The sequence below is a fragment of the Mandrillus leucophaeus genome, unplaced genomic scaffold (assembly GCF_000951045.1).
Source record: "Mandrillus leucophaeus isolate KB7577 unplaced genomic scaffold, Mleu.le_1.0 Scaffold421, whole genome shotgun sequence".
Lineage (NCBI taxonomy): Eukaryota > Metazoa > Chordata > Mammalia > Primates > Cercopithecidae > Mandrillus > Mandrillus leucophaeus.
The window spans coordinates 270,284-294,875 of record NW_012104488.1 but is presented as its reverse complement, the minus strand read 5'-3'; the positions used below and the strand labels follow the sequence as shown (position 1 = coordinate 294,875).

The following is a 24,592-nucleotide window of genomic DNA, read 5'->3' as shown; positions in this document are numbered from 1 at the left end:
TTCAGCACTATATATTGGGAATGCAAAGGTAATAGCATAGAATCTCTGCTGTCAAAGACCACAGGGGATGGGACAGAGAGCCCTTTAACTTGTCACAGCAGAATGTGATGTGGAAAAACAAGGTATGAGCAGTATTGTGAAATTTAGAAGAGGGAATAACCAACTCTGCTTTATTTTAGGCTGGGAACTGGTTTTACTTATTAGCAAGTTTATGTAAACACATGTAAGTCTATGCTTTCCTCAATACTTTATAATGGTAACGACTGAAATCCATTGAGCAGTTACTATGCAATAGAGACTGTGTTTAGCACATTATATATGTTCTCTCATTCAGTCCCTTGTAGACATCTGAACCATTTTAGGCATTTTACTTGTTTTCATATACAAGATAAGTAAAACAATGTCACGGTGATAAGTTCACTGATTAATTATGATTTGGGAAATTACTTCTTTTCTAACCATGTAAAATGACAGAAGACCAAAACTCAGGGGAAAGAAGAGCTCTAGAGGGAGAAACAATACGTATATTTGAATATATATTGTTTAGTTTTATTATACATTTTCATATATATATATATTTTAAATACTGCCTCTGGCACTTATTAGCTGGAGGCTTTCAATTTTATATTTGGCAAGTTTTAGAGCATTAGTTCCAAAATTATATGACAAAAATAACTTTTTTTTTTTTTTTTTTGATGGAGTTTCACTCTCGTGGCCCAGGCTGGAGTGCAATGGCGCGATCTGGGCTCACTACAACCTCCACCTCCGGGGTTCAAGCGATTCTCCTGTCTCATCCTCCCAAGTAGCCTGGATTACAGGCACTTGCCACCATGCCTGGCTAATTTTTGTATTTTTAGTAGAAACAGGGTTTCACCATGTTGGCCAGTCTGGTCTGGAACTCCTGATCTCAGGTGATCCACCCGCCTTGGCCTCTCAAAGTGCTGGGATTACAGATATGAGCCACCGCGCCGAGTCCAGAACTTTTTAACACACACACACACACAAACACATATACATGTATTGGCTTCTCACATTTTATAGTTATGCTCTTCCAATGCCGTCTATCCATATATTTTTAAAATTATATAGTTGTTATATATGTGAAGATTTTAAATGACTATGTATTTTATTTAATACGCCAGCATCTACATCACTGAAAAAATATCACTACAGTTATATGCTTGCTTATTTATTTAACCTGGTCTGATACTCAGTGCCCTCATAGATGTACTGTAATACCCCACCCCCCGCCCCCATGCCTCCAAGTGTCTGTGGCTCTCTGGTTGGGAACCACGGCTCTGCAATCAATAGAGCTGACCCTCATGTAAAGAGTAAGTTCAGTCACTCATTGAGATTGATTCTACAGTCACCCCACACCCCCTTTTTTTCGACACAGTATCTCACTCTGTCGCCTAGGCTTGAGTGCAGTGGAACTATCATAGCTCGCTGCATCCCCAAACTCCTGGGCTCAAGCAATGCTCCCACCTCAGCCTTCCAAGCACCTAGTAATAGAGGTATACACCACCATGCCCAGATAAGTGTTTCTTTGTTTTGTTTTGTTTCTTTGTTTTTTTAGTTGGTTGTGTTTTTTTTGCAGAGACAGGAGTCTCACTATGTTGCCCAGGCTGGTCTTGAATTCCTGGCCTCAAGTGGTCCTCCTTGGCCTCCCAAAATGTTGAGATTACAGGCATCAGTCACCACACACAGCTTCTTCTTTCTTTCAATATGCACATAGAAAGTTCCAACTGGGAAGGGTTTAAAGTTCATGAAACACAACTCATTTTCTGGATGAGGAAGCTGAGAAATAGAGCTTTGAAAACTTATCTCATTTAAACCTTATGTTTATAACTGTGATTTATATATCAATTTACAAAGATCTCTGAGGGTCAAGGAATTTACTTTCCCCAAGTCACCCAGCTAATAAGTGCCAGAGGCAGTATTTAAAATATATATATATAAAAAATAAAACTAAACAATGTATATTCAAATATATATATTGTTTCACCTTCTAGAGCTCTTCTTTCCCCTGAGTTATGGTCTTCTATCGTTTTACATGGTTAGAAAAGAAGTAATATCCCAAATCATAATTAATCAGTAAACTTATCACCGTGACATTGTTTTACTTATCTTGTGTATGAAAACAACAAAGTAATTTCTTCTCTTCTTATGCTCTTCTCTTTTCTCTTTCTATTATATATTAAGCCTCGAATTTATTATATAGGTGAATAAAACTAAGCATTCTAAGAAAATAATTAAGACCAAGTCAGCCCCTGCATTATGTATCTGTATATTTGATAAATGCTTATTAAACATCTACTCTATGCCAGGAATGCTGCTAGGATCTAGGTAGTAGAGAAGAAGGCATACTAACCCTTGAAGTTAATCATATAATTAGGTGATTGCATTCCCCTAGATTGTTACAATTAACAATATAGAATGCTATGTCCTCTCATAAAAGAACAACTAGAGCCCATAGAAGGAGTATCTATGGAGTATCCAGTCTTGAGAGAGAAGGAAAGGCTCCTAAGATAGAGATTCTTAAACTCCGTGTATTAAGTTCCCTAGCTGTCAGAAATTACACTGTCTTTCCTTGCTCTTTAAAGCATATAGATATTAGTTAATGTGAAACATTTCCATTTTTGTTAAGGGAAAATATGCAAGACCCAAAACGTCTTATTTTGTATAAAGATCCCATTCTTTTTTGACTTTGTAATTTCTAGCCAGAGTAAATGGAGTTTTATGTACATTTATTGGGAGAAAACAACCTCAAATATAGAGGTATTTGAATACAAATACTTAGCAAAGGTATCTAGAGCCTGTAACAGTGTATGTAATTATTTAGTTTGTACACTTGAAATGTCTGCCAACTTCTGATAGAAACTGAGTCATTCTGATATTTCCATGGTACCAAAATATGGCCAGGAACTAGTAGATTAAATATTTGATCTCTGTAATCATTTCTGGTGGGCCCATGGCAGGTTAATGCTATATAATATTTAATAGAGAATAAACACATTTTTAAAGGAATGTAGACCTTAACATTAAAGGTTAAAAACCTAATATTTATGGGTACAAAGAAAAGGCAAAAATGTGTATTCTGAATGAGCCAAATCCATTTCATACGATAGAATTCAGATGACATAGGCCGACTACAATATGAAACCCAAACATTCATTCTTATTTTTGAAATTCTACACACTGTCAATGTTGACATAAGGAGGTCACTGGCTAGCTGATATTTTTAGGTGAATGTGCCAAAATTCAAGATCCAGAATTAGTGAAATAATAGTACACTGCAGGTGATGACAGAGAAATGATAAAGCAGGCATGTGAGAGCTTCAACTTTAGTGAGTCAAACATTTTTTAAAAAGAAACTATCAGTGTGAAGCATGGGTCATCATCTTAAGGCAAACAAAAAATTTCAAACACTTGGTAAAAGTATAGCGCTTAGTTTCTGACACAGAGTAGTGGATAAGAAAAAAAAGGTGCAAAATAAAACTTGAGTCATGAAAAACTTTCTGAAAGTTTTTCCATTTACAAAATAAAAACATTTAATAATTCAAACTAAGATTATCAAAAGATTCACTTCATTTACTTATTTATTTAGAGATAGAGTCTCACTCTGTCACCCAGGTTGGAGTGCAATGGCACAATCTTGGCTCACTGCAGCCTCCACCTCCCCAGTTCAAGCGATTCTCCTGCCTCAGCCTCCCAAATAGCTGGGATTACAGGTGTGCACCACCATACCCAGCTAATTTTTGTATTTTTAGTAGAAACAGGGTTTCACCATGTTGGCCAGGCTGGTCTCGAACTCCTGACCTCAAGTGATCTGCCTGCCTCGGCCTCCCAAAGTGCTGGGACTATAGGCATGAGCCACCACTCCCGACCCCAAAGATTCACTCTAACCAACACATTTATATAGTACCAAAGGATAACTTTTGGACCTCATGATATCTTGATGTGAACTCATAGCACTTATTATCATGTGGTTTGGGTATGTTTACATTACTTTGATGTATTTCTTTTTCAAGCTCCTGTGAAAATTAGTCTGTATTACTATGTCTGTTTTAGAGTAAAACAAACAGACTATAGAAATATAAGAAAGCTGTCCAAGTTCAAATATATCAATGACAGACTCTGCTGTATTCAATGCCACTTGTTGACCAGTCTGAGGGCACCATAGTGGCCTGAAAATGCACTGAAATCTGGAATATCTGCTGAGTTGTTTTTGAATGTGACAAATTTCTTAAAGGCAAGGAACAATCAATGCCTTCATCCATGTACTCTATTTTCTTTTCCTTTCTTGTTCTATTATAGCAGATTTTTAGAAGATATTTTGTTCTATCATTATTTAGCAGAGTCTGTTTATTTTTTTATCCTCTGTAGAATATAATTGAGAGAAGGGACAAAATGTACATTCTCTTTAAAATGAAGCTACAACTACTTTATGTCTGACAACAGAAATCAATTTTGCCTATGCTGTAGCACAGTCAAAACCTAAAAATAAAAACTGCAGTTACAAATGGCACTCATTACAGTATAGTCACATGGACTAATAAAGAATGCACCCACTTTACTCTTTCTTTCAAAATAAAGGGTAATTAAATCGATCTGGAATTATAAAAGTAACACATGTTCATTGTCAAAAACAAATACAAGATGTTAATAATGGTGGAAAATGAGAGGGAGTGAAGGGATATATGGGAACCATATGCACTGTCCATTCGTTGGTCTCTGAATCTAAAACTGCTAAAAAGAAAAAAAACAACAGAGGTCTATTCCTTTAATTTCAAAAAGTCATTTGCAACCTTACCCCTTGGGAGTAACCATTGTTAACATTTGAGAGGACAACCCTGCAGTCATCTTTCTTCTTTGAGAGTTGACTATTTCTATAATGTAGCCCTTACTTTGTCTCTCAGTGAACACCTTCGCAAAGACAGCTGCAGTTCCAATCCGGTGTGTTAATGGGATTTGACATGTGTACTTTTATACTATGATATACATACATTATACTCTGTATACATACTAAAATACTATATACATTATATACTTTTTCATACTTGTGAAGATTTATTAATATGCATATTGGACATATATTATAAAATTATACATACTTTCATAATTGTGTATGTATATAATCGTGTATATATATAATTTCTATGAAAATACTGGATCTTAAGAAAGAATTCTCAAAATATTTGTTTCTAACTTCGTTTTTTTCTGATTCTACTGCAATGGCCATCTCTCTGCCTTAGTAGTACTTTGTATTGCTCTTTTTCACCTCAACTTAACCTTTTGATTTTCTCTGGTGTAAGTGATGCTCCCACTCCCAGCTACCCTGAGCAGTCTTCTCTTAGGCAGTAGCGTGTAGTGGTTATGAGCCTGGGTGGGCTCTGACACGGAGTTTCTGGGTTGAAATCCCAGCATCGCCACCTACCAACCTAACTTTCAGCTATTCACTTAACACCGTGTCCTCAGAGGTAAAGTGAGTCACAATAATTCTCACCTCAAAGGTTGTTGCAAGGATAAAACTAGCCAGTCATGTGAAGTGTTTAGAATAGAGCTTAGCAAATAATAAGAACTCCATGCCTACTAACTAATAATTTTTAAGGATAGTCTACAAATGCCACTTTTAGGAACTTTGCACTTAAAGTGCTGTGCTTACTTAAAGCAGTCTGCATAGACACTTCCATTGTATTTATAACGTGAAGTTGGAAAGGAATGTTAACTGAAAAGTCTATCAGGGAAGCCTTTCTTTGTCTCTGTGATGACCCTTTTCCAGTTTTTCCCACAGCCTACATATTTCTGTTAGAAGTTAGGTCAACAGAAGACCTAAACTTGATACTGGGCCTATTTACTCTCTGTCAGATTGACTGTAGGAGTGAATTCCAGAGTGAAGGGCACAGCCCAGACACTCGCTTTTCTTTTTTATTCCTAATTCAAACTTACTGGCACTGGCAAGAAGTCCTGGGTTGTTTAATCAAACCTGCGTGGGTCATAAGGTATAGGAAGAATAAAAACTCAGGTGCTTGAGCTTTAAACGTTTAAAAAGCTTATTAAATTAAAATCCCATACATGGACCACTTCTGAATAACTTATTTGAAAAGAAAACCCTGGCCAGTATAGATTAGGAGTATAGAATGAATCTTATGAATAATCAGCACTGTGTTAGTCAGCTCAGGCTGCTATAACAAAATGCCACAGACTGAGGTGGCTTAAACAACAGACATTTCTTTCTCACAGTTCTGGAGGCTGGAGAATCCAAGACCGAGGTACCGGTAGATTTGCTTCCTGGTAAGGGGCCTCTTTCTGGCTTGGAAATGGCTACCTTCTCTCTGAGTCTTCATAAGACATTTCCTTGGCGCATGCTCTTGGAGAGAAAAATACCTCTGTCTTCCTCTTCTTATAAGGACACTAATCCCATCCTGAAGGCCCCACCCTCATGACCTCACCAAAGTACCTCCCAAGGGCTGCATCTCCTAATACCACTGCCTTGGGGATTAGGGCTTCAACATATAATACAGGACGAACACAAACATTCAGCCCATAATAAACCCTAAAGGATGAGAATAGATGGACACATATCAGGAAACAACATACGCTGGACCTTTCAGAGGGTGGAGGGTGGGCAGAGGGAGAAGATCAGGAAAGATAACCAATGGGTACTAGGCTTAACATCTGTCCAGCAAGGCATCATGGCACACATTTATCTATGTAGCAAACCTGCATTTGTACCCCTGAACTTAAAAAAAAATAAAAGTTAACAAAAGCCTAATAAATCAAACTTTATGTAATATTTCATACTAATGCCACGGAGTCCATGACCTGAAGACTGCCAAAATCTAGGTGGTACTAGAGCACATTTCCATAAGTTAATGAAAACAAACTCACTGAAACTAATTGAATATTTGACTTGAATTTTCAGTGATACTTGGTGTATTATTTGTACTCAAGTCTTATGATAATTTCTACACTGAAATTTTGTATTTGGTAAAAACCTTAGTTCATAATAATAGGTGTAATTCTTGCTCTTACTAAAACTCATGTTGAAAATAAATCAGCATTCTCAGCAAACTAACACAGGAACAGAAAACCAAAGACTGCACGTTCTCACTCATAAGTGGGTGTTGGACAATGAGAACACATGGACACAGGGAGGGGAACATCACACACAGGGGCCTGTTGGGGGGTGGGGGTCAAGGGGAGGGAGAGCATTAGGACAAATACCTAATGCATGCGGAGCTTAAAACCTAATGATGCGTTGATGGGTGCAGCAAACCACCATGGCACATGTATACCTATGTAACAAACCTACACGTTCTGCACATGTATCCCAGAACTTAAAGTAAAATCTAAAAAAAAAAAAGAACATAAAAAAAAAAAAAGTATTCACTTGGGCAGGTCACATACTGAAATTGGAGTTAGCACGGCCCCTGTGCAAGGATGACAAGCAAATCTGTGAAGCGTTCATATTTTTGATGTCTGAGTGATGGTGAGGACGTCCCTAGCTACCAAGATTGCTGATACACGAGTAAAAAAAATAAAAAGTAAAAACCAGCATAGACATTTCTCTCCATGTCACTTGTTTCCATTTAAAGCAAAACTTCTTGAAATAAATGCCTATACCTGGTGTCACCTGTTCCTCTCCTCACACATCTCTTAAACCTACTTGTTCAGGGTTTATTCACCCTCTACTTCACTGGAACAGTTCTGGTGAAAATAACCAACTTCTGGTGACAGATTTATTTGCTAAATTTGATGATCCCCTCTCAGTTCTTCACTCATGTGACATGTTAGCAGCTTTTGAAACAACTGATCCTTACCCTTTCCTTGATATGCTTTTTGTAACCGGTCTCTGGGGCCCACACTCCTCTGGTTGTCCTCATTGCTAGGACTTTTTCTCAGCCTCATTTGCTTGGTTTTCTTTATCTCCTTGACTTCTGAGTGCCCCATGGTGAATCCCTAGATCCATTCTCTTATTTATCTGTTATCTTCCTCTGTGTGATTTTATTCTGACTCGTGGCTCTACATACCATCAACATGTTCAGTTTAGATTTCCATTCGGACCTCTCCACTGACATCTGTGATTCTATACTCAAATGGCTAATTTGACATCTCAGCTTGGATATTTAAAAAGAACCTCAATTTTAATATGTTCAAAATGGAACTGTGGATGTCCGCTTCTAAATCTGGTTCTCCTACCATCTTCCTCACCTCTATACACAGCAATTTCGTCTTTCCAGTTGGTTAAGATAACAAAACTTGGAGTCATCCTTGATTCTTGTTTCTTGCACATACCACACCTGGTCCGTCAGAAAACTCAAATGGCTCAACCTTTATATTCTGTCATGCAGCCCTGTCATTCTACCTCCACTGCCACTGCCTGGTCCAAGCTTCCCTGATCCCTTGCCTGCATGGTTGCAAAATCTCCTGATCAGGCTCTTTACTTCAACTCTTGGACCTGGTGTCTCTTTATCTTACAGCAGCCACAGCTTATGTTCTTAAAGTATGTCAGATTATGGAACCCTTCACCCCATCTCCAAAGCCTTCTTATGATTTCATATTGAGGGACTGAATATGAGAGACATATTCAGTCTCTCACATTCAGTCTCATATGCCAGACCACACATTAAAATACAACTCTGCAGCACAGCCTACAGCAACTGGAAAGCCAAAGACAACTTTTTTTGGCAATCAGCCCCCAGTGGTCAGGATCTGATGATGGCTTTCCTAATTTTTGTCTCCACTTCAAATTTTGGAACAACGAGACAGAGCCGAATATGCACCTCTAACCATAGGATACCTAACTTCTAGTTAATCCACTAGAGCTTCCCCACGCCAACAACCTCCAGTGAGGGCACACCTGAAGCCTTCCTTTTTTTCCACTATTAGGCATTCCTGCTTCTCTGCCTGTCTTTGAGTCTTTATCAAAACACAGGTGACAGTGGCTGATTCCATTGCTAAAGCAAGTTCTGAATAAACAGCATTTGCTTGTTCTCTTCCCATCTGGTCTTTGTTTATTTCCGTATCTTACTCTGAGTAAAAACCAAAGATCTTCCAATAGTCCTGAAGGGCTCATGTGACCTGCCCACCACCCACCTCTTCACCACCTCTCTAGCCTCATATGTTAGGCTCTCTTCCTTGCCCAATTTGCTTCAAGCACAGTGGCCTCCTGGCTGTTACTTGTACACACTTGGCACAACCTGCCCCGAGGCCTTTTTCATTTGTCCATCCATTTACCTGGAATTATCTTAAGTTGTTCATATAGGACATTTTATTACTACCTTCCAATCTCAGCTCCAGTGCGATTCTAATTCTACCAGAGACTTTTTTTTGCAACTTTCCTGTGTATCTTAGACACCATATCCAGCCACAGCCTTCCCTGTCACCCTCAGCATATTTTATTTTATTCATGTAATTTGTTGCCCCTAATATACTATTTTCTTGTATACATATTTTCTTCCTCCTTCCCACCCCTCAACTATAATAAAAACCCCATGAGGCCAAGGATTTTGTTACTTCTGTATCCCCTGCACAGTGTCTGGCAAGTCAATGTCACTCAATCAATATTTGATAAATAAATAATTAGCTACAAAATCTTATATTCACAGATTTCTTAAAATGGGAGCATTTTAAAAATTAGTAGATCAGTCACGACCCCGGGAGAAAACAAATGGCACACGCAAAATGAGTAATTTAAAAAGAATTGAATCACATGACTCTTTTAGAAAGGAGAGGGCAAAGATCCATTAACACCTAGGCATGATAAAGTGCTTTGAGGCTAATGAGAGCAGCCCTATCACTACATCTAGGCACAGGACAGGAGAGGCTAGCCGAGGCCAGAGAGCAAGCTAGGCCTCTACAGGCACTCTAACCTTTTGTGGAGGGTGTGCAGCCAGCTCTGGAAACCCTGAGGGAAACCAAGGTAATAAACACCTGGCCCACTCTGCTTTTGCCCTCCAAGTTCCTTCCTGTATTCCCCATTGGCTGACCCAACCAGGAGCCGGAATGTAAGGGAAACATTAGGTGTGGTTCTCATTTGTCAGCTCCTGGGGCACAGCACAGGGTGAAGCAGGGTGGAGCATGGAACCTCCAAGGCTGTATCTACCGTTCCAGCAATCTTTCATAATCATTAAAAGTCATAAGGTTAACTGTTTTAAAAATAATCATGAAGTGTTTTCTGTGGGGGTATGAGACTCTCAGTGAAACAGACTCCCAGTCAAATCCCAGAGTATCTGTTTGGGGTTTACAACGTCAAACCATTGCACTAAATGGTTGTTATTATTTTACATGATAACTGCATTTCTTAAAACAAATTAATTATGCCATTTTTATTATTTAGCATGCCCTTTGACTGTGTTAAAAAAGAATAATTGGTAATGTTGTATATGTTATTCTGCCAGGAGTAAAAGGGAGCCACAGAAATATTCCTTATAGCTGATAAACGGATTTATCAATTCTAAGGGAACAGCTGTTTTTTAAAATGTTGAACAATGCATTAGTGTAATTTTAATCATGAATCGTCTAAAAAGAACACACTGTGGATGAAAAGAACAACAGAACAGACGTTTCAAGATCTGAGTTCTAATCCTGCCTTGGCCAGCTATTGGCAAATAAGTTCAACTGCATGAACCTCAGTTTCCTCATCTGCAAAGTGGGAGATGGGACAAGATGATGTTTGAGGTCATTTCTAACTCTCAAATTGTACTCCACTGGAAGCTGTTAATGTGTGCCAAGAGAACAAAGTTAGATAAAAACTGTGTCAGCATGACTTATTCATTTAGAAGCAAGCAATGACTGGAGATAAAAGCCATGTTGGGTTTTGTTTTTAGATTTCAGAATTCACTGGTCCAGATCCTATACCCTTTATACCCACTTCTTTTCCCCTCTCCTTCCTCCCTTTCCTCTCACTATATTATTCTAAAGAATATTCAAGGGGGGAAAAATCAATCATTAGAGAAATTTTAATTCTGTATGATTGTTTCAGAGGTAAGAAGCTCAGACAAAAATAATGCCTGCAATTGTGTTTTCTCTTTAGAATCAACTGTATTTATTCCCCAGTCCAAATACTCCATTGAAGAAGATGTTGGTGAGCTGTTCGTTCCCATCCGGAGGAGCGGAGATGTGAGCCAGGAGCTAATGGTGGTCTGTTATACCCAACAAGGTAGCTCGATTTGCCAAAAAACTAAGATAACTCCCAAGAGATATAAATAAGCCTTTTTAACATATTGGAACCATAACATTTTGCCATGAAGGGTATACTTTATCAATTTTCCATAGATACAGAAAAGGATTTATTTAGAAGTCTTTCTTCAGGATTTCTCCTTTGAGGAGTCCTCTTTCTGATTTCACTTGGTCACTTACTGCAATACTCAAGGCTTTTTGGATTATAAGGAACTAAAGCCCACCCAAGCCTGCTCAAGTAGAAATGGGTTACTATTAAAAAAAAAAAAAAAAAAAAAAAAGAGCCAAAATGATGCATGCCCAAGGAAAAGAAACTAATTTAAAACCAGTTTGAAACTCATTTCAAAGAAATATCAAAATGTTTGTTTAGCTCATGAGCAAATATCCTATGGAAGGTGATTTTATATAATACAAAATTAAAATTAATACATAATATTCACTAATATACTAAATACCTTTCTAGGAAATAAGCAGATTTTCTAAAAATGCAAAACCAATGGTTATATATACTGATATCAGAGTAGACTTTTGCTAAAATTTTCATTCGTGGATATATGATTTGAAAGGCAGTACAGAAGAGTGATTAAAAGCCGACTTCAGAGTCGGTGGCTCATGCCTGTAATCCCAGCGCTTTGGGAGGCCGAGTCAGGTGGACCACAAGGTCTGGAGTTCACAACCAGTCTGATCGACATGGTGAAACCCCGCCTCTACTAAAAATACAAAAATTAACTGGGCATGGTGGCGCGCATGCGCCTGTAATCCCAGCTACTCAGGAGGCTAAGGCAGAAGAATTGCTTGAACCTGGGAGGTGGAGGTTGCAGTGAGCGAAGATCACACCACTGCATTCCAGCCTGAGCAACAGAGCGAAAAACAAAAAAAAAAAAAAAAAAAAAAAACCAACTTCAGGACCAGCCTTGGACTCTGGGTCCCAGACCAAGTGGTTCAACTTCTGAAAACCTCAGTTACCAAATGTGTAAAGCCGGGTAGAGTGGTTGAGAGGATTAAGGAGACAAGTATGTGAAGCACTTGGCACTTTGCCTGTGCATAGTAAGCTTTTGAATAGTAGGGGCTATTAATCTGTAACACTGTGTTGATCTAAAGTCCATTGACAGGAAAGACAGGAGAGAACACTTGAAATGTAATATTCCTTATAGGTGTATAGGTTTGAGGTCACTCTCAAGTTAACTCATGATACTAGTATGTAGTTACTACATACATAACAGTATGTAGTTACTATTGCAATTCTAGGGGTGTTCATGTCTACAACTGACCATTAAAATGCTGTGTATGAAAATAATTGTGTCTGGAAATCTCTTTGTCTTATGTTCTGCAGAAAAATCTTTTGAATTCTCTCTGCTTCCAGGAACAGCAACTGGAACTGTGCCGACTTCCGTGTTGTCTTACTCCGATTACATATCCAGGCCTGAGGACCACACCAGTGTTGTCCACTTTGACAAAGATGAACGGGAGAAACTGTGTCGGATAGTCGTAATTGATGACTCCTTGTACGAGGAGGAGGAAACCTTCCATGTCCTTCTGAGTATGCCCATGGGGGGGAGAATCGGCTCACAGTTCCCAGGGGCTCAGGTTACAATCGTTCCTGACAAAGATGATGGTGAGTACTAATTTACTTGAAAATTCTTCTTGCCGGGAAGAACAACATGAGGAACAACTTTCTAGACAGAAAAAATGGGAATTTAAAACAATGATAATATACACATTTATTTTATGTTTGGTTTTTTCATCCGATTAGGTTTCAAAGTTGGCTGCATCTGTCGGCTTGTCTTCCTTGATTTAATGTTTCTAAAGGGCAAAAGTCACAACTATGTGTGTGTTTTTTCCCCTGTGCAGTTTCTTTCACCATGCCATTTACCATCAGGTGATTAAACTTTTGACATTTCGTGGTGAAGAATTGAAATCTAATTTATTTCCTTCTTGGTTTTTGTTTTGTTTTGCTTTTAAAAGCTTATATTTTGTAACTTTAAACTCAGTGTTTGAAACCGTTTTTTCAAAAAAACCTGTCGGACAAGGCTGTTGAATGAATAACTAGTAAACACATGGAAAATTAAGTCCTACAAGCCACTCTGCCCCAAAATAGGAGGGAGGGAATATCCTAGATCATTCTTCCCCAGAGAAACTAAATTGTTGTGAAGTAGAAATAGAGAAGGGAGCAAAAGGATCTTAATCTCCCCAGTTCAAGAAACAGTTTGTACTTTTTTGTGTGGATAGAGAGAACAAAAGGAAAGATTGCGAGTACTGTTGTAAGTAATGCAGAGAGCAGTAAACTGAGAGATGGGACTCCCTAACCCTGGGCTGGTTTTCTTTCCCCCTTGAAATTTTCCTCCTGGTAGGTGAAAGAGGAAGACACTGGGGGATGATTCTTTCAGTTTGGAAAGAAGCTGGAAGACAGTCAAAAGATCAAACTCAGGAAGTTGAAAATAATCTACCAGAAAAGGTCTTTGATAGTTAAATGGCAAAGCACGTGAGAGGTGAACGTGGTAATGTGTCTTATGAGCCTATACTCTGTGCCAGGCACGGGTACTGGCTCCTCTGTACATTTTTTTAAAAAGACCTTTGCATAGGTTTATTGGATCTTCGTATTTCTTTGAATTGTCTATATACAAATTGATTTTCTTACTGATTTATAGTAGCTGTGAGAATAATAGATATTATACCTTTTACTGTATGTTGTTAAAATTTCTTCTAGTTTCTGCCATTTGTGTTTGGTTTAGCTTATTTTGGTTTTTGAATTGTTTTTGGTTTATTTCATTTTGTTTTCAAAATTGACAAATAATTACGTATATTCATGGGGCACGTATTGATGTTTAGACATATAAAATAGAGTGATCAGATCAGCATAATTAGCATGTCCATCATGTTAAACATGTATCATTTCTTTGTGTTGGGAACTTTCAATATCCTTGTAGCTAGTTGAAGCTATATAATGTATTATTGTGAACTAGAGTCATCCTACAGGGGTGTAGAAAACCAGAACTTGCTCCTCTTATCTAGCTGTCATTTTGTGTCCTTTACCTAATCTCTTCCCTGACCCCCCATCTCTCCTCCCTTCCCAGCTTCTGCTACCTTTGTATGTCATTGTGCTTTATCATCCTAACAATTCTGTAAAATATATAACAACATCTGTGTATTTACTGAAAATGTTTGAAAACACTAAAAATTAGGAATTATTTTATCAAGAGGTATTGAAAGTCTTGATTCTACCTTAAATTTATATAATACCCTGTAAGTATAAGCTGCTCTAATATTTGTAACTGCTGCCTCAATTTATCAGTATAATAAAAAGTTCTATTCTGTATTTAAAGTACAGAAATTTTATTTTATCTTAAAGAAAGAGCCAATATTTTGAATATAGTCCAAAAAATCTAATAGTCCATGCTAAATGCCTATCTGCTCTTTAGATAATCTATCAATTGTTACAGGTAGAAAGAGGTAGGTCTAATTTAAAAATATAAAACGCAATTCATGTTTACTTTAGTTCAGTTTGTTTTGTTGGCAAAAAATAAAATCTTTCCTGTATGGATTGATATGGGATGCACATGCAGAAAAAAAACATAAAAGTACAGAAAAAAAACCCACTTATTTATTAAGTGCCAGGCGTTTTCACAAATGTATCTCTAAATCTGCAAAATGAAGGATGATGCCATTATCCCTATTTTACAGATGCCAAGACTGAGACTTAGAGAGACTTGTTGATTAACTTGAACTTATGAAGCTAGTACACAGCAAAGTCAGTATCATGGCCCCCAAATCACAACCTTTCCGTGCTATCACTCAGCCTTTAAAACGTGTCTCTAGTGGTAATGAAGTTGAGGAACCATTGGTACGATCCCATCATATAATATTCATAGAACATTTTACTATTGTCAGTGTCTTATCAGAGCTTCACAATTCACTGATGTAGACAGGGCAAGTGGCATTATAAGTGGGGTAGTGAAAGCCCAGAAAATTATTTACCCCAGAACACAGGGCTGGTAAATCTGGGTGCCATGGACTTTGATTTTGAGGCTACTGAGTACCGTGCAGACATTAGACCAGCAGTTTGTCAGGAATGGTTTTGGTGATTATTGCCACTCCTTCTTCATTCACTCAACCACTATTCAGTAAATCAAAAGTCCTGTGCATACTGCTCTGCTTTCTCCCATCTGTCATTTACCTTCCACTTCTAACATCACTACTATAGTTTAGACAGACCCTTTTCATCTCAGATGTAGATTATAATAAACTTCTCACAGGTCCCGCAGCCTCATATCTCATCCTACCCACACCTTGGTTTCCATTGCCAGCAGTTTAACCTTTCCTAACCTCCTACCACACCTTTTCTCAGCACAAAACCCAAAAGTGTTGACAGCAAACTTTACCATCATCAGGAAGATAGGCACCTTCCACTCTACCCAATCAAAAGCCAGTAATGCACTAAAAAGAAAAAAATAAGTAAGTGTGGTTTAATCTCTTCTGGTAGTGTAATGATTAAGAAGTCTAGAAAGATTAAAGTTCTTTCCTAATTAAGAGCAATATTTAGTCATGTTATTCAACAAATATTGCAATTATTTTCTTAAAAATGCAACGGTCATTCCAGTCACAGGGTAAGGAAAAGGAGAAAGAAAAGAGGAGGAACAAAGGAGAGGGCACACAGGGAGGGTGGGTCTCATGAGAGCAAATCAAAGACAGACTGAGGAGTAAGAACAGGACAAACCAAGCAATGAAGAGAGAAAATGAAGGCACATCATATCTAAAGAAGAAAGAAAAGGACAGTACTGAAAAGAGGAGATGAGACAAGCCCATTAGGGCCTCTACTGTGGATAAACCACATCTTTCATATGCTGGCACTCATTTAGAGGGTTATTTTCTTTCTTTACAGTTACTTGAAATAGCACTAGCAAAATAAACCCAGTTTACAGCTCTTTGAGTGCTATATTTTCAAGTCTTCAGAAGCTTGCAATGAGATCATTATGACCTACCAGAAGGAATTATTCCCTGGACTGCTTCACATAGCAGAGGGCACAAGCTCACCTTGAGGCTTAATCTTCACTCTGAGATTAAAGTTGCAGTTACCCTGTTTAGTATTCCATTCAATAAGAAATTTAGTAAGACATAAATTTGGGGTGGTTTATCTATTAATACTATACCTTATGCACTGCTGCGTCCCCACAGAATCCTGTTGGTTGAGTGTTTCAGAGACTACCTTACTGACTAAATGATGATTTATAGCACTTTAGTGAAAAATTCTCTCAGAAGATCTTCTGTTACTTAAGGAATGGCTACGATATCGAATGTCAACCCTTTATAGAATTGACAATATTGACTTACAGTCCCTAGGACCTGCCCTGCACTTAGAGCTCAATCATTTCTTTTCATTCACTCATCAAAGTTTGTCTTTTCTTTGACAATTCTTAACATCATTTTTCATATTTATTTTGTCATGTTGTGCCCATTAGTATAATGTTGGATGGAAGCAGTAGAGCAGGCATTTTTGTCTTTTTCTCATTGAAAAGGAAAATCTTATAATGGTCCCCCATTTAAAATAATGTATACTATAAGATTCTAGTAACATTTTATCAGGTTAAGAAAACATTTAGTTTGAGAAGAGATTTTATCAGGAAAAAGTATTAAACATTATAAAAATTTCTGCATTTATTGAACATATTACATAATCTTTTCCTTCAATCTGTTAGTGTAATTAATTGCATTTTTAGATTTACTAGTGTTAAGCCACCCATATATGCTTGAAGAAACTTACTTGTTCATGACATAATTTTATAAATTGCTGGATTAAATTTCAGAATATTTCATTTTAGGGCCGGGCGCGGTGGCTCACGCCTGTAATCCCAGCACTTTGGGAGGCCGAGTCAGGCAGATCACGAGGTCAGGACATCGAGACCACAGTGAAACCCCGTCTCTACTAAAAATACAAAAAATTAGCCAGGTGTGGTGGCGGACTCCCATAGTCCCAGCTACTTGGGAGGCTGAGGCAGGAGAATGGCGTGAACCCGGGAGGCGGAGCTTGCAGTGAGCCGAGATCGCGCCACCGCACTCCAGCCTAGGCGACAGAGCAAGATTCCGGCGTCTCAAAAAAAAAAAAAAAAAAGCATATTTCATTTTAGTATTTTTGCATGTATATGGGGCTTTAAATCTGTTTGTTTATAGAATCAAGTTTATAATGGCTTCATTAATTGAGTTGAGGTACTATCTTCCTTGTTTCTTTAATCTGTAAACTTCAAATAAGATTGAGATAATTTAATTTTGTAGGTTTGGTAAAATTATAAATCTACCTGTATATATGTAGCTAGATTTTGGCCCATTGTTTGGCTTTCTTAAGTGGTTATTTCTTCTTAACTTTTATTTCTGTATTTTTTCCTAAGAAAGTTGTATGTATTATCTATATTTTCAAAATAATAGTGTAAATTTATTATAATTATCATAAAATTCTTAAAAGTCTCTATTGCATGTCTATTTATGTCTCCATTTTATTACTAATAATGTTCTTCTATCCTCTCTCTCTCTTTTCCTTTTCTCTTTCAATTTATCTTTCTAGAAGTTTGTATATTTTATACGATTTTTTTTTAAGCTATGTTTAGTTCTCACTTTTCTTTTGGAAACTTCTATTCTTTTTATTTTCTATTTTATTAATTTCTGTTCTTCCCTCAGACTCATCTTCTAGTTGGCTAATTCTCTCTATATGTATTTGCTACTTAACTCATCCACTGAGATTTATTTTGATAACTATACTTGCATTTTGAGAAGGTCTGTGTGGAGTTTTTCCATATATTTATCTTTGGCTTTCTATCATTTATTTTTTTCTTCATATTGTTTCTTTTTTACATATTTAATAATTTAGATATTTATTTTATAATCTTTGTTGCACAGTTTTATTACTGAAGATCTAAGGTCCAGATCTTATGTTTTTTGCTTCAACTGCTTCTTGCTTATGGTATAACATTTCCATGCATATAATAATTTTGTCTTATGAATTGACTTTCAATGGGACTTTATATGCAGAAAGCCTATACAACCCTAGTTCAGGGATTAAACCCTGAGAGCAGTTTTGCTTTTATATTTGCTAGGGTCAATTTCTATATAATTTTTTTTTTAATTTGAGGAGCTCCAATGCCAAATAATGTGAATTAGGACCCCCAACCTGTATATTAGAGAGGCCTATTGAGACATTTTTCCCCATTCAGAATGTAGGCAGAAACAACAAGCTCCATAAGAGGACGGATTTTTATTCTAACTCACACATGTCCTCTGGTGTCCAGACTTGATTCTTGGGGTTTCAGTTTCGAATTTCCACTTTGTATCACCTGTCCCTGGATGAGCAATCAAATGTAACCCACTCAGTATTAGTTCATTTAACTAGTACTCTGGGGCTTTTTTCAATTCTGTCTTGTAAGAGTATTTCTTTCTTTATTATAAAACCTCCATTTAAAGAGTTTCTATTATATTTGCAGTTTGTGAAAGGAAGGTTTTCAAATATGCCCTTCAAAATTTTGCTGTTGTAATTCATTAGAAAAGCTTTTATTGAGTGAAAATAACATGTGTCCAGAAGTGTTTTCTGCAGTGGTGCTTATGGACTACTCTTTTCTAAACTAGATTACCATTTGCACAATCAGTTCTCATGTCAGGAATACCACGGCGAGTCAAAGATGGGGCACCTACACTTTGTATTAGGTTGGTACAAAAGTAATTGCTGTTTTTGCCATTACTTTCAATGTCATTGGAAATCATGACATCTACCATATACTTAACACAAATAATACAAATAATTTCAATACATTGAAAGTAATGACAAAAACAGCAATTACTTTTGCACCAAGCTAATATTTTGTGAGATAAGTTGCTCTTAAAAACTTTAATTTCTAGACATGACCTTTTGGCAAAATGATTTAATTATTATGCAAATTCCATTTTTATTTTATTGTACTGAAACATATCCAAGTCAAGCCCAAAATAGATTATTTGAAGTCTTATTTTAATTAATCCCATTGTATTGTTTCCCACAATGCATCATTCATATAGCTGAAATCTTATCATTAAGGTGTCAGGGGGCATAGAAAATTACCATTGTAAACCAAGCTCCCATGTGAAAAGGACAAGAGCACTTGGCAAAGCAGGAAAAACTGGGTGATGACTGAAAGAGTTTTCTTCTCATATATCATCAAGGATTGCTAGTGACTGAGACTAAATGAAGGGAGAAAGGCAACACATTTAATTTGGAACCAGTGAATAAAATAGATCCAGTACTTCTTCAACAACACGTTTAAAAATATATATTTTAATAGAAAGCATCTGAAGATCTCTCTCCTCGTCAATATGCTATTTTGGTGTCTAAGGTGAAAAGAATCTAGGCCAGGATTGGGTCAAGTGAGAGATCAAGGAACTCAGTTTCCACATGTGAATTTGCTTCTTAAAAACCTCTCATGTATCTTGATTATTCACCCCTTTCTTACCTTGGCCACCATCCCTAAAAGTGCATGTATGAAGAATAAATGCAAAAGTACAAAAAGCATTGTATTAGTCAGTTCTCACCCTGCTATGAAGAAATACCTGAAACTGGGTAATTTATAAAGAAAAGAAGTTTAATTGACTCACAGTTCCACATGGCTGGGGAGGCCTCAGGAAACTTATAATCATGGCAGAAGGCAGCTCCTCCCAGGGCAGCAGGAGAGGGTGAGAGCCAAGCGAAGGGGGAAATCCCTTATAAAACCATCAGATCTCCTGAGAACTCACTCACTCTCACAAGAACAGTACGGGGAAACTGTCCCCTTGATTCAATTGTCTCCACCTGGTCCTGCCCTTGTCACATGGGGATTAGTACAATTCAAGATGAGATTTGAGTAGGGACACAGAGCCAAGCCCTATCAAGCACAGAAAGCTAAAAGCAACGTATTTATTTCATTTGGCTTCTATCTTACCACTTTCTTGACTTTCAATGCCAGAAAGTATCTTCAAGTAAAGAGTGAGTGCACTTTGCCGATAGTATCTTTCTTCCCTCATGTCTTCATCTACTTTATATCATACTGTAGCAAAACCTATTTTTTGTCATTTAATGGGAAGTCCTTATTGTTTGTCATTGGAAATCACCACATCTACCATATACTTAACACAAATAATACAAAGAGAACCATGAAAACAAAAATGTCCCTTCAGGCCAGACACAGTGACTCACACCTGTAATCCCAGTACTTTGGGAGGCCGAGGCAGACAGATCACTGGAGGTCAGGAGTTTGAGACCAGCCTGTCCAACATGGTGAAACTGCATCTCTACTAAAAATGCAAAAAACTTAGCCGGGTGTGGTGGCGGGTGCCTGTAATCCCAGCTACTCAGGAGGCTGAGGCAGGAGAATTGCTTGAACCTGGGAGGCAGAGGTTGCAGTGAGCTGAGATCACGCCACCACATTCCAGCCTGGGTGACAGACCAAGACTTGGTCTCAAAAAATATATTTAAAAAAGTCCCTTCAATTTTTCCATGAATCAAAATGTCTCTGGAGTGTTTACAGTTGTCCCCTCCTTGTCAGCAGTTTCCTTTTCATGGTATTAGTTACTGCAGTAGAGAACAATAAGATATTTTGAGAGAGAGAGACCACATTTCCATAACTTTTATTTTAATATGTTGTTATAATTATTCTATGTTATTTATTATTAATTGTTGTTAATCTCTTACTATGCCAAATTTATAAATTAAACCTTATTATATGTATGTATTTATTAGTATTTACAGGGTTTGGTACTATCTGTGTCCTCAGTCATCCACTGGGGCATCTTGAAATGTATCCTCCACAGATAAGGGGAAACTACAACATTTGCAACTATAGGCAGCTAATATTCATGCATTTATGCAAAACACTTCGATTTGGGATTTTTTTTTAATCATTCCATTTTTATTGCAGTCCTGTAATGTAGGAGGCACTATAGCAAGGTTTTTAAGGATACGATAAAGCAAAGTAGATGATAAATTTGGCTGAAATCAAATGATTAAATATAAGCAAATACAGCGGTGCCCTCCATTTGAAATAAATTCACACTGTGAAGTTTTTGACTTCATAATGTACAGCATAAATTTTTCTTTGAAAGAAGAAACCTGCCACTTGAAAGATTTCCTAGTTGGAGTAAATCATGAGATGGAATCTAGATAATGTTGAATTGCAGTTTAATAAAGATTTATTTCACAATAAATATTTTTTGATAATTTTATATCACTCATTCATGCAAAAACTGTGAATTGAGCACCTGTGTGCCTGCACTTGGCTAGGTGCTGAGGACACAACAGCAAACAAGAGAACCATGGCCTCTTAATTCATGGACCTTTCAGACTTTGGGGGTACATAGATAAGTGAACAGACAAGCATAAAATAAATGTGATAAGTGCTCTACTAAGACAAGAACATCCTTCCCAAACCAGGTTCAGAAAAAACTTCTTTAAAAATGTTATGTTCTAGCTGAACTTTGCAGATGATATCAAGGTATCCATCCCAGTGAAGAGACAAGGAAAGTGTGTTTGTGAAGTGAGAAATTCACAAGTGTGCTGGCTAAGTGGATGGGATGCCTCCATGGAACTGAAAGCTTGGATACAGCAAAAAACTAGAGCTCAAATGAGTGAATAACAAGAGTTTGGAGAGGAGGGCAAGGAGTCAATCTTATAGGGCCCTGTGGCCATATAAAGGAGTTGTGTTTCATTCTTGCAATAGAAATAGGTGACACCTAAAAAGTTTTAGGTAAAATGACAAAATTAGATTTCTATTTTGGAAATATCATTCTGCTCTGGCTGCAATGCAAAGAAAAGATTGAAGAGCTCAGGTGGCTGTTGGAGCAACACAGATGATCAGTTACAGTGGCCTGAACAGGGTAGTTGTAGGAGGATGCGGAGACCAGGTGGCATCTGAGAGATAGTGCTGAGGAAGAATGGGCATGCCGTGGTAATTGATTGGACAGGAAAGACTGAAGGATGATGCTTTGTTTTCTAATTAGAGCTGTTGGGTTAAGAGTGGTACAGTTCACTGAGATGGGGAGAATAAGGGTAGAGTGGGCTTAGGAATAAAGAACAATGAAATTATTTAAGGCATGCTAGTATGAAAGAAATGCCTGCTTGACTTCAAAGTGTGGGATATCAAATAGGCAACTGAAGATATAGGCCTGATTAGGAATTCTGCAGTAGACAGTTCTGTGCTAGAGGCATTGTGACAAGTTCTCTCTATGGATAATGACAAAAATCTTAGGAAAAGATAAAATTAAGAGACATGCAAAAGTGGACCTCGTATGATTTATAATATGGATGGATTTATACCAATTCTCATTTAAAAGAAAGTGATTCTCATTTAAAAGAAAGAAAGAAAGTGATTCTCATTTAAAAGAAAGAAAGTGATTCTCATTTAAAAGAAAGAAAGTGATTCTCATTTAAAAGAAAGTGATTCTCATTTAAAAGAAAGTGATTCTCATTTAAAAGAAAGTGATTTCTCATTTAAAAGAAAGTGACTTCTTGTATGCTAAGCAGAAAATGAGAAATGATGAATAGAATAGTCACTATTAAGGGTATGACCATCCCAGCAAAGAAGGTGCTAAAAAGAATCTAAGAACCAAACACATCTCAGTGTCTGAGTTTTATAAAACATGCCTAAATCTGCACTATTCAGCATGTGACAAGCTATGTCATTGTTTATTCCTATTGCTTACTAAAAGATTTTAACCAGCTTATTTGGTGTATTTTTCTTTCCCACGTGCAAATATTTCACCAATTTTTGAAATAATAAGAAAGATGAACTTTATTTTAGAGGAATTTGCTTTTTGACCACCTTTGTTGGTATACTTCATATCTTACTAGCTTTTTGGTCAAATTTTATTAATGTCTAAGCTTCAGTTTCCATGGGTTTAAAATGGGGATACTAGTTTTACCTGTGTTTTCTTCATTTTTTTTTTTTTTAGAAATTGACATCTTGATGTTTTGCCTGTCATGCACATTGTTTACATGTGATAAAAACATTGCCAGCTATACAGTACTGTCTGTGCAGTTTCATCAGTTCAACATGGAGAGAAGAATGCCAAGTTCAGTGGGGAGAAAGTCAAATTTCATTCATATGCAATAATACACACACAATACTAACAGCTGCCACTTTTGACCACTTTACTATGTACTAAGGACTTTACATGAATAATCCAGTTAAACCTCAGAGCAACTTTATGATATAGGTGTAAGTATCATCTCCATTTGATGGATGGAAAAATTGAGACTTGGAGAAAATTGCTTAAGATCACACAAATGTGAAGTGTTGAATATGTGTCCTAAATTTAGGTCTGTTTACCTCAGATAACATGTGCGTTACCACTAGGCTGTAATGAATCCTGAATCTCCTCAAAGGGATTAAAATATAGGTATTATCTAATGACCTCACTGAAGGGAGGAAATCAGCATTGAATCTAGAAAAAAAATGGTCCAAACAAATACAGATCAACGCTGGTCAAAAAGGAGATGTTTCTGAGGGTAGTCAATATTTGGGACACTAAAAATTACGCAGTTAGAGTAGGGAAAATGTTCAAGCCTTTTGTACACCCTGGATGAAGTGTCCCATATGGATTTCCAACATGTTTCTTTTTTTTTTTTTTTCTGATTGCTGTGTTCTGTTCTGTGGTAGATGAGGAATCAACCAAACAACTATTCCCTGACTAAAGATAAATGAATCCCTTGTAACTTTTTAAAAAATTCTTTTTTTTTTAACTGATACAAAAAATGTGCATATTTATAAGGTACATGTGAATATTTGTTACATGCATAGAATGTGCAATGATCAGATCAGGATATTTGGGGAGTATTCATCACCTTGAGTATTTATCATTTCTGTGTGTTGGTAACATCTCTAGTCCCCTCTTTCAGCTACTTTGAAATATACAATACATCATTGCTAACTATAGTCTCCCAAGTCTACAATCAAATATTGGAGCTAATTTGTTCTATAATCGCACATTTGTACTCACAAACACACCTCTCTTTATCCCCACTCCCATCCACATACCCTTCCCAGCCTCTGGTATCTGTCATTCTATTCTCTATCTCAATGGGGATCAATTTCTTCAGCTCCCACTTACGAGGGAGGACATGCAGCATCTGTCTTTCCATGCCTGGCTTATGTCACTTAACATAGTAACCTCCAGTTCCAACCGTGTTGCTGAAAAATGACATGATTTCATTCTTTTTGGTGGCCAGATAGTATTCCATTGTGTGTATACATGATAGTTTCTTTATTCATCTGTCAATGGACACTTAGGATGATTCCATATATTTGCTATTATAAATAGTTCTGCAAGGAACACACAAGTGCAGGTATTCCTTTGATATATAGGTTTCTTTTCCTTTGGATAAATACCTAGTGCTAGGATTGCTGGATAGTATGGTAGTTCTATT

The 24,592-nt window shown here is 37.1% G+C and overlaps 1 protein-coding gene across 1 annotated transcript in view; it reads left to right on the top strand.

Moving 5' to 3' along the window:
- Nucleotides 1-24,592, top strand: part of FREM2 (FRAS1 related extracellular matrix protein 2) — a 196,682-nt gene that overhangs the window by 106,791 nt on the left and 65,299 nt on the right. Inside the window, exons 5-6 of the mRNA XM_011992971.1 lie at nucleotides 11,039-11,164; nucleotides 12,548-12,799. Coding sequence (XP_011848361.1) covers nucleotides 11,039-11,164; nucleotides 12,548-12,799 — 378 coding nt within the window. The remainder of the gene's footprint in view (nucleotides 1-11,038; nucleotides 11,165-12,547; nucleotides 12,800-24,592) is intronic.